At 59.1% G+C, this 10477-nt stretch overlaps 2 protein-coding genes across 2 annotated transcripts; one reads left to right on the top strand and one right to left on the bottom strand.

Annotated features, from left to right (window-relative positions):
• Window positions 1-336: 336 nt before the first annotated feature.
• LOC127061224 (natterin-3-like) lies at window positions 337-2999 on the top strand (the record flags this gene model as incomplete). The annotated part of the gene is made up of 2 exons (XM_050987829.1): window positions 337-502; window positions 1556-2999. Coding segments are annotated over 2 exons (1185 nt in total), but the record flags the coding sequence as incomplete, so codon positions are not given.
• A 2890-nt stretch (window positions 3000-5889) lies between these two features.
• LOC127061223 (zinc finger and SCAN domain-containing protein 23-like) lies at window positions 5890-10324 on the bottom strand. Its single transcript, XM_050987828.1, has 4 exons — window positions 9632-10324; window positions 8081-8210; window positions 6661-6801; window positions 5890-6550 (listed from the first exon to the last, which is right to left on the bottom strand). Exons 1-4 carry the CDS (start codon window positions 10322-10324, stop codon window positions 5895-5897), a joined length of 1620 nt encoding a protein of 539 aa, XP_050843785.1. The 3' UTR covers window positions 5890-5894.
• Between the last annotated feature and the right edge of the window lie 153 nt (window positions 10325-10477).

Raw genomic sequence — 10477 nt, 5'->3', positions numbered from 1 at the left:
TTCAGCCCCAAAGGGATTTGGGTTCAGTCCCAAAGGGATTTGGGTTCGTTCCCAGAGGGATTTGGGTTCAGTCCCAGAGGGATTTGGGTTCAGTCCCAGAGGGATTTGGGTTCAGTCCCAAAGGGATTTGGGTTCATTCCCAAAGGGATTTGGGTTCGTTCCCAAAGGGATTTGGGTTCAGTCCCAGAGGGATTTGGGTTCAGTCCCAGAGGGATTTGGGTTCAGTCCCAAAGGGATTTGGGTTCAGTCCCAAAGGGATTTGGGTTCAGTCCCAGAGGGATTTGGGTTCAGTCCCACAGGGGATTTGGGGTTTGGGTTCATCTCTGGGGTCTCTGACGTCCCCTGGTCCCCCCCCAGCTCTTGGCGCTGCTGCTGCTCCTCGGAGCGGGGACCCCGGGAAGGCCGGGAGTTCCGGGAGCTCTGGGAAATTCGGGAATTCTGGGAAATTCGGGAATTCTGGGAGTTTCGGGGATCCCGGGGAGGAGCCGTGAGGAGCTCCCTGGTGAGTGCCGGCCTTTAGCCCATCCCAGTATGGACCAGTATGGACCAGTATGGCCCTGTCCATCCCAGTCCATCCCAATTCACTCCCAATCCCCTCTCAGTCCATCGCACTCATCCCAATTCATTCCAGTCCCATCCCAGTCTCTCCCAGTCCATTCCAATCCCATCCCGGTCCATCTCAATCCCATCCTAGTCTGTCCCAGTCTCTCCCATTTCATTCCAGTCCCATCCCAATTCCCTTCCAATCCCATCCCAGTTTCTTCCCGGTCCCTCCCACTCCCTCCCAGTCCATCCCAGTCCTATCTAACCCCATCCAAGTCCCTCCCAGTCCCTCCCAGTCCCTCCCAGACCCCTCTCAATCCCATCCCAGTCCCCTCCCAGTCCATCCCAGTCCCCTCCCAGTCCATCCCGTCCCCTCCCCATTCCCATCCTCAACCCAGCCCTGTCCCACCGAGACAGTCCCTCCAGTCCATCCAGTCCCCTCCCAGCCCTCCCAGTCCTCCAGTCCCTCCCAGTCCCTCCCCGTCCATCCCATCCCGTCCCCAGTCCCTCCCATCCCCTCCCAGTCCCCTCCCAGTCCCCTCCCAGTTTCCTCTCCCAGTCCCCTCCGTCCCTCCCAGTTCGTTCCCAGTTCCCTCCAGGTCCCTCCCAGTCCCATCCCCTCCATCCCAGTCCCTCCCAGTCCCTACCCAGTCCCCTCCCAGTCCCTCCCAGTCCCCTCCCAGTCCATCCCAGTCCTCCCAGTCCCTCCCAGTCCTCCAGTCCCTCCCAGTTCCTCCCAGTCCCTCCCAGTCCATCCCAGTCCCCTCCCAGTCCATCCCAGTCCCTCCCTCCAGTCCCTCCCAGTTCCTCCGTCCATCCCAGTCCATCCCAGTCCCCCGCCCCTCCCAGTCCCTCCCAGTCCATCCCAGTTCCCCAGGCCTCAGTTCTCCCAGTCCCTCCCAGTCAATCCCAGTCCCAGTCCCATCCCCAGTCCCTCCCAGTCCCTCCCAGTCCTATCTAACCCCATCCCAGTCCCTCCCAGTCCATCCCAATCCCTCCCCCTCCCTTCCAGCTCCCTCCCGCCCCCTCTCCCGCCGGCCCCGCTCCGTGCCCGCCTCCCGCTGGCTCCGTTGGGTTCCGTTCCGCGGCTCCGTCCCGCCCGACGCCGTCTCCAGCCCCAACCCCCGCTCGGGCCGCTCCGAGTTCGTCTGCTCCACTCGCGACCGCGGCTGCAACCTGGGCTCCTTCGAGCCCTCCCGCGGCCCCTTCTGCTCCTTCCCCTGGGCCGGCCGGGAGCTCCGCAGCTCCGACTTCCAGCTCCTGCTCAACCCCGGCGCCTTCGAGGCGCTCGACTGGGCGGCCGCGTCCTTCGGCAGCGCTCCGCCGGGCGCCGTCGAGGGCTGCCCGCTCACCGACATCTTCGTGGGCCGCGGGCCCGAGGGGCTGGGCAAGGTCTCCCGGGAGCAGCAGGCGCTCTTCGTGGCCGTGGAGGGCGAGGAGATTTGGTACAAGTGGTACGAGGTGCTGGTGGTGCGCCAGGACCCCGCCGAGCTCTCCATCACCGATGTGTCCTACGAGGGAGCCGCGGCCACGGAGAGCGCCGAGCCCGCCGAGCTGGCCGAGGTTGTGGCCAGGAACGACGCCTGCGAGGTCGCCACCACCTGGGTCACCCTGGAGGAGGCCAGCGAGGTGGAGCGGGGCTGGAGCTCCGAGCTGCCGGCGCTGGCGGCCGCCCGCGGGGTGCTGCGAGCGGCTCCGCTGATCCTGAGCGAGCCGCAAGGGTGGCACCTGGGCAATGCCACCGCCGTGCCCTGGGTCGGCGGAGCCGCCCTCACCGAGTTCGTGTCGAGGCAACACCGCGTCCGACAGGAGCTCCCGGCTCGCTCCGAGTGCTCCGTGCTGCTCCGAGGGCTCCGGCGCCGCCTGCGGGTCCCGTTCCGGGCCAGGCTGAGCCGGGAGTTCCGCTCGGGCCGCCCGCACCGCGTGGGCATCGCGGGCACCGCCTGGAGCAGCGCGGTCACCGCAGCCCGGCCCCAGCTCGGCCGCTGCCGCCGCATCGCCGAGCTGCCGCCCTGCCCCGACTGGGGCTGAACCCCCGCAATCCGGATTTTTATCCCCAAAAAAACCCCAAAAATCCACGGGAACGCTCGGCTGCAGCGCGGGATTTGGGTTTTGGGGTTTTGGGGTTTGTGGCATAAAGGTGGCCCCAAAGTGCAGGGAATGGTTCGGGTGAAATGTCCTTTTTTCACCCCAAAAATCCAGCAGGAAACCGAGGCTGAACCCCTGGAATTCTGATTTTTATCCCCAAAAAAACCCCAAATCTGTGGGAGGGCTCGGCTTCGGTGCAGGGTTTTGGGGTTTTGGGGTTTGGGGGATTTTCGGCATAAAGGTGACCCCAAAATGCAGGGAAATGGTTCTGATGGAGTTTCATTTTTTCACCCCAAAAGTCCAGCAGGAAACCGGGGCTGAACCCCTGGAATTCTGATTTTTATCCCAAAAAAACTCCCAAAAATCCACAGGAATGCTCGGCTTCGTTTTGGGGTTTTGGGGTTTTTGGGGTTTTATGGCATAAAGGTGACCCCAAAATGCAGGGAAATGGTTCTGGTGAAATTTCGTTTTTTCGCCCCAAAAATCCAACAGTAACAGCAGAAAAAGCAGGAAAACCCATGGGATTTTTGGGGTTTTTCTGAAATCAAGGAAAACCTTTGGGATTTGAGAAATTTTTATTTTTAGACCCAGGAAAACCCTCGAGATTTGAGGATTTTTTTCTCCTGAAACCCAGGAAAATCCTCGAGGTTTGGGAATTTTTTATTTTTAAACCCAAGAAAATCCTCGAATTTTGGGGATTTTTTTTAATTTTTAAACCCAAGAAAACTCTCGAATTTTGAGAATTTTTTTTCCTGAAACCCAGGAAAATCCTCGAGGTTTGAGGATTTTTAATTTTTAAATCCAGGAATTTCCTTGGATTTGGGTTTTTTTTTCCTGAAATTTTTCAGTTTTCTGTCTGGAACAAGGCTGAGAAAAGTGATGAAATTTCTGCTTTTCTCCCCAAAACCCCTCAAGCACCACCTCAAAAATCCCAGAAAATCGCTGCAATTTTGGGTTTTTTCCCCAGTTTTTCTCATTTTCACGGCAGAACCTTCACCCCTGACCCAAACCTCAAAAAAAAAAAGCGGATTTTCCCAGATAAATTTCCTTTTTTTCTCCCCAAAAACGTCTCCAGCAGCCACGTGGAACCCAAGAAAATCCCTGGGTTTGGGTTTTCTCCTGAATTTCTGGGGTTTTTTCCTGTATTTTTGGGTTTTCTCCCATATTTTTGGGGTTTTTCCCCATATTTTTGTTTTTTCTCCACTATTTTTGACTTTTCTCCCCTATTTTTGGGGTTTTTCCCCATATTTTTGGTTTTTCTCCCCTATTTTGGGGGTTTTTCCCCATATTTTTGTTTTTTCTCCATATTTTTGACTTTTCTCCCCTATTTTTGGGGTTTTTCCCCATATTTTTGGGTTTTCACCCCTATTTTTGGGTTTTTTTCCCATATTTTTGGGGTTTTTCCCCATATTTTTGGTTTTCCTCCCCTATTTTGGTTTTCTTCCTCTATTTTTGGGTTTCCTCTCATTTTTTTTTTCTCCCCTATTTTTGGGGTTTTTCCCCATATTTTTCCCCATATTTTTGGGGTTTTTCCCCATAATTTTGGGGTTTTCCCCATATTTTTGGGTTTTCTCCCCATATTTTTGGGGTTTTTCCCCATATTTTTGGGTTTTTTCCCCCATATTTTTGGGTTTTCTCCCCCATTTTTTATTTTCCTCCCCCATTTTTGGTTTTCCTCCCCTATTTTTGTTTTTCTCTGCCATTTTTTGTTTTTCTCCCCTATTTTTGGTTTTCCTCCTCTATTTTTGTTTTTCCTCCCCCATTTTTTATTTTTCCTCCCCCATTTTGGGTTTTCCTCCTCATTTTTGGGTTTTCCTCCCCCATTTTTGGTTTTTTTTCCCCCATTTTTGGTTTTCCTCCCCCATTTTGGGTTTTCCTCCCCCATTTTTGTTTTTTCTCCCCCATTTTTGGTTTTTCCTCCCCCATTTTGGTTTTCCTCCCCCATTTTGGGTTTTCCTGGCAGAACCTCCATCCCTGTCCAGGCACGGGTGGAGTTTTCCCTCTGAATTTCCCATTTTCTGCCCAAAAAGGGATTCGGGCAGCGAAGGAAAAATGGGGGAAAAAATCCCAAAAAAGGGACACAAAGGGATCTCGGGGTGGGGCATCCCTGGGGAACTCAGGAGGGGAAAGAATCCCAAAATTCGTGGAAAAAAACCCAATTCCAAATGTTGAGGACTTTGGGGGGTCTGGGGGATCTCTGGGACAATCCAGGCTTGGAAGGGAGGGAAAAGTTGGGGGGTCCTGGAATTCTCAGGGGGTTCAGGGAGATGGGGGGGGGGGGGATTTGGGGAGACCCCAAATTGGGGGGAAGCAGGAATTTGGGGACAGCCTGGATTTCTTGGAGGGGGAGGAAAGGATCTGGGGGAAATTCTTGGGGAAATGGGATCATGGAGCCACCAGGTCGTGGGGGACATCCCACCACCCATGGGGGACCTCTGGGAGCTGGGAATGGGATCATGGAGCCAGCAGGCCACAGGGGACATCCGACCACCCATGGGGGACCTCTGGGAGCTGGGAATGGGATCATGGAAGTCCCTAGGCCATGGGGGATGTCCCACCATCCATGTGGGATCTCTGGGATCAGGGAATGAGATCACAGAGCCACCAGGTCAAGGGTGACATCCCATCACCCCTGTGGGATCTCTGGGATCAGGGAATGGGATCATGGAAGTCCCCAGGCCATGGGGGATGTCCCACCAGCCATGTGGGATTGCTGGGATCAGGGAACGGGATCAAGGAGCCAGCAGGTCATGGGGGACACCAAACACCAGCTCGGTCCATCCTCATCCATGTTTGACCCACCTCAGGAGAATCCTGAAGCCACCAGGCCATGGGGGATGTCCCATCACCACTGTTGGACCTCTGGGACCTGGGAATGGGATCAAGGAAGTCCCCAGGCCATGGGGGATGTCCCACCACCTCTGTGGGATCTCTGGGAGCTGGGAACGGGATCACGGAGCCACCAGGTGATGGGGGACATCAAACACCAGCTCCTGAGGGACATCAGTTCCACCCATGGGGGACCTCTGGGACCTGGGATGGGATCAAGGAGCCACCAGGCCATGGGGGATGTCCCATCACCCCTGGGATATCTGGGATCAGGGAATGGGATCAAGGAGCCACCAGGTGATGGGAGAGATCAAACACCAGCTCGTGTCCATCCTCATCCATGTCTGACCAGCAGCCCTGGGACCACCCCAGCGCCCCCATCCCCACCCATCACCCCCCACCCCAGACCCCCCCACCATGACCCCCATCCTCCCTCACTTGTCCCTGGCCGCCTCCCGGGCGTGGATCCGCGCGTGCCGGGCCAGCGAGGACTTGTTGCCGAAGCTCTTGCCGCAGTGGCCGCAGGGGAAGGGCCGCTCGCCCGTGTGCGAGCGCTGGTGCACCCGCAGGTCCGCCAGGTACTTGAAGCTCTTGCCGCAAGCCTGGCAGGGGTAGGGCCGCTCCTGCGTGTGGCTGCGGCGGTGCATGCTGAGGTTGGAGCGCTGGCTGAAGCGCTTGCCGCAGGCCGGGCAGGCGTAGGGCCGCTCGCCCGTGTGCGAGCGCAGGTGCTTGCGCAGATCCGAGGGGTTGGTGAAGCTTTTCCCGCACGCCTGGCACGGGTAGGGCCGCTCGCCCGTGTGCAGCCGCCGGTGCGTGCTCAGCGTGCTGGGGTGCCCGAAGCTCTTCCCGCAGTGCCCGCACGGGAACGGCTTCGCCCCGGTGTGCGTCCGTTCGTGCGCCCGCAGGTGCGTCCGGCGCCCGAAGCTCTTCCCGCACTGCCCGCAGGGGAACGGCCGCGCCCCCGGGGTGCCCGCAATGCCCTCGGTGCCAAGGGGGGCTCGGCGGGGTTGGAGATGCTGGGGGGGTTCTGGTTGGGGGGTCTGGGGGTGCTGAGGGTGGGGAAGGGGAAGATCCGGGGTGGTGGTGGGACCTGTGGGGAGAGGAGAAGGGCTGGGGGGATTCCACATGGGGAGGGTCCGGATCTGGGCACGGGGGTGGGGAGGGTCCGGTCTGGGCACGGGGGTGGGGAGGGTCCGGAACCGGGCACGGGGGTGGGGAGGGTCCGGATCCGGGCACGGGGGTGGGGAGGGTCCGGATTCGGCACGGGGATGTGGAGGTCCGGATGCGGGAACGGGGATGGGAGGGTCCGGATCTGGGCCACGGGGATGGGAGGGTCCGGATCTGGGCACGGGGTGGGGAGGGTCCGGATCTGGGCAGAGGGAGGGGAGGGTCCGGAACCGGCACTGGGGGGGTCCGGATCGGACGGGTGGTGGGGTCCACGGGATGGGGGGGGCCGATCGGCACGGGGGGGAGAGGGTCCGGATCGGGGGTGGGGAGTCCGGACGGGACGGGGATGGGGAGGGCCGATCTGGGCACTGGGTGTGGGAGGGTCCGGCAAAATGGGACCGCCGGAGTGGGGAGGGTTCGGACCGGCACGGGTGGGAGGGTCCGATCCCATCTGGCAGTCCACCCGGGGGGTCACTGGGAGAAGGGAGAGGCTGGAGCTCCACTCGGGGGGGGGTCAGACCCAAAGGAGATGGTTTGGGGTACAAGGAGATGGGGTTTGGGCTTTTGACCCCAAAATTTCGGGGTTTTGACCCCAGGATTTGGGTTTTGGCTGCATTGAGATGGATTTTGACCCCAAAATTTTGGGTTTTGACCCCAAGATTTGGGGTTTTGGCCTCAGCATTTGGGGTTTTGGTCCACTGAGATTGATTTTTACCCCAGGATTTGGGGTTTTTCACCCCAAGATTTGGGGTTTGGTCCTTTGAGATGGATTTTGACCCCAAAGTTTTGGGTTTTGACCCCAAGATTTGGGGGTTTTGACCTGAAGATTTGAGTTTTTAGTCCTTTGAGATGGTTTTTGACCCCAAAATTTTGGGTTTTGACCCCAGGATTTGGGTTTTTCTCCCCAGGATTTGGGGTTTTGACCCAAGGATTTGGGGGTTTGGTCCCAGAATTTGGGATTTTGGTCCTTTGAGATGGATTTTGACCCAGGATTTGAATTTTAGGTCCTTTGAGGTGGTTTTTCACCCCAGGATTTGGGTTTTTCACCCCAGGATTTTGGGTTTTTCACCCCAGGATTTGGGTTTTTTCACCCCAGGATTTGGGGTTTTTCACCCCAGGATTTGGGGTTTTCAGCCCAGGATTTGGGGTTTTCACCCCAGGATTTGGGGTTTTCACCCCAGGATTTGGGGTTTTGGTCCCAGGATTTGGGGTTTTTCACCCCAGGATTTGGGGTTTTCACCCCAGGATTTGGGGTTTTCACCCCAGGATTTGGGGTTTTGGTCCCAGGATTTGGGGTTTTTCACCCCAGGATTTGGGTTTTTCACCCCAGGATTTGGGTTTGGCCTCCCCTCAGACCACCCTGACCCCCCAGAGAAGATTTTGGGGTCCCAACTCCCCAAGCCCCTCCCCGTTTTTGGGGTTCCTCGGGGTTTTCCCGCCCCCAGCCCGGTACCTCCTTCCCGCCGCTCTTCCTCCTCCTCCTCCTCCTCCTCCTCCTCCTGGGGCGGCTCCGTCGGGGGGCTCGGGGGGACCCCCAGAGCTCCGGGGTCCTCCAGCTCCTCCAGCTCCACCCTCACGGTCACCTGGGGGACACGGAGCTGCCCAGGGGGTTTGGGCACCCCAAAAAGGGAATTTGGGGATCCCCGAGGGGATTTGGGCACCCCAAAAAGGGAATTTGGGGATCCCCGAGGGGGTTGGCACCCCAAAAGGGAATTTGGGGATCCCCGAGGGGATTTGGGCACCCCAAAAAGGGAATTTGGGGATCCCCCGAGGGGTTTGGGCACCCCAAAAAGGGAATTTGGGGATCCCCGAGGGGGTTTGGGCACCCCAAAACTCTGAGAGGGAATTTGGGGATCCCCCGAGGGGGTTTGGGCACCCCAAAAAGGGAATTTGGGGATCCCCGAGGGGATTTGGGCACCCCAAAAAGGGAATTTGGGGATCCCCCGAGGGGTTTGGGCACCCCAAAAAGGGAATTTGGGGATCCCCGAGGGGGTTTGGGCACCCCAAAACTCTGAGAGGGAATTTGGGGATCCCCCGAGGGGGTTTGGGCACCCCAAAAAGGGAATTTGGGTGCTGGGGATGCCCTGAGGGTTTGGGGTTCCCAGGAGCCCCCAAAATCTCCTGAGGGAATTTGGGTCCTGCAGATCCCCAAAAGGGTTTTGGGGCGCCCCAAAAAACTGCCAAGGGGATTTGGGCACCCCAAAATCCCTTTCCAGCCTCAATTTTGGGGGTTTTCCTTGGGAATGAGCAGGGATGGTTTGGAGTGGGAGGAACATAAAGGGGGACAGGGAATTCCCAATTTTGGGGGTGAGCACCCCAAAACCCAGACCTGCTCCCACCTCTGCCAAGGGGATTTAGGCACCCCAAAATCCCTTTCCAGCCTCAATTTTGGGGGTTTTCCTTGGGAATGATCAGGGATGGGATGGAGTGGGAGGAACATAAAGGGGAAGAATAATTCCCAATTTGGGGGTGAGCACCCCAAAACCCGGGACCCCTCTCCCACCTCTGCCAAGGGGATTTAGGCACCCCAAAATCCCTTTCCAGCCTCAATTTTGGGGGTTTTCCTCGGGAATGAGCTCAGATTCCCACGGCAGGGATGGTTTGGAGTGGGAGGAACATCAAGGGGGACCAAGAATTCCCAATTTTGGGGGGCGAACACCCCAAAACCCGGGACCCCTCTCCCACCTCTGCCAAGGGGATTTAGGCACCCACCACCCCTTTCCAGCCTCAATTTTGGGGTTTTTCTTGGGAATGATCAGGGATGGTTTGGAGTGGGAGGAACATCAAGGGGACGAATAATTCCCAATTTTGGGGGGCGAACACCCCAAACCCCGCGCCCCTCTCCCACCTCTTCCAAGGGGATTTCACCCCCTTTCCAGCCTCAATTTTGGGGGTTTTTCTTGGGAATGAGCAGGGATGGGATGGAGTGGGAGGACCATCAAGGGGAACCAATAATCCCCAATTTTGGGGGGCCAGCATCCCAAACCCCGCGCCCCTCTCCCACCTGCTGCTCCCAAATCCCCTCGGGCTCCTCTGGGTGCAGCTGGAACCTCTCGGCCAAGGCCACGGCCTGCTCGCCGGAGCGCGGGTGCCGCACCCAGACCCAGCTCTGGATGTGCTCGGGCAGGATGCTGAGGAACTGCTCGAGCACCAGCAGCTCCATCATCTGCTCCTTGCTGCGCTCCTCGGGCCGCAGCCACAGCCGCGACAGCTCCCGCAGCCTCCGCCAGGCCGCCCGCGGCCCCGCCGCCTCCTGGTAACGGAACTGCCGGAACCGGAGCCGCCGCTGCTCCGTGCCCGAACCGCCCGGGGGAGAATCCGGGGGGAGAGAGAGCGGCTCCGTCCTGGGCTCCGTGCCCGAACCGCCCGGGGGAGAATCCGGGGGGAGAGAGAGCGGCTCCGTCCTGAGCTCCGTGCCCGAACCGCCCGGGGGAGAATCCGGGGGGAGAGAGAGCGGCTCCGTCCTGGGCTCCGTGCCCGAACCGCCCGGGGGAGAATCCGGGGGGAGAGAGAGCGGCTCCGTCCTGAGCTCCGTGCCCGAACCGCCCGGGGGAGAATCTGGGGGGAGAGAGAGCGGCTCCGTCCTGGGCTCCGTGCCCGAACCGCCCGGGGGAATCCGGGGAGAGAGAGCGCTCCATCCTGGCTCCGTGCCCGAACCGCCCGGGGGAGAATCCGGGGGGAGAGAGAGCGGCTCCATCCTGAGCTCCGTGCCCGAACCGCCCGGGGGAGAATCCGGGGGGAGAGAGAGCGGCTCCGTCCTGAGCTCCGTGCCCGAACCGCCCGGGGGAGAATCCGGGGGGAGAGAGAGCGGCTCCGTCCTGGCTCCGTGCCCGAGTGCCCGAACCGCCCG

Source organism: Serinus canaria, unplaced genomic scaffold, assembly GCF_022539315.1.
Source record: "Serinus canaria isolate serCan28SL12 unplaced genomic scaffold, serCan2020 HiC_scaffold_278, whole genome shotgun sequence".
In the NCBI taxonomy this organism is placed as follows: Eukaryota; Metazoa; Chordata; class Aves; order Passeriformes; family Fringillidae; genus Serinus; species Serinus canaria.
The sequence above is the reverse complement of the archived record's forward strand: the minus strand, read 5'-3'. Positions and strand labels throughout refer to the sequence as shown.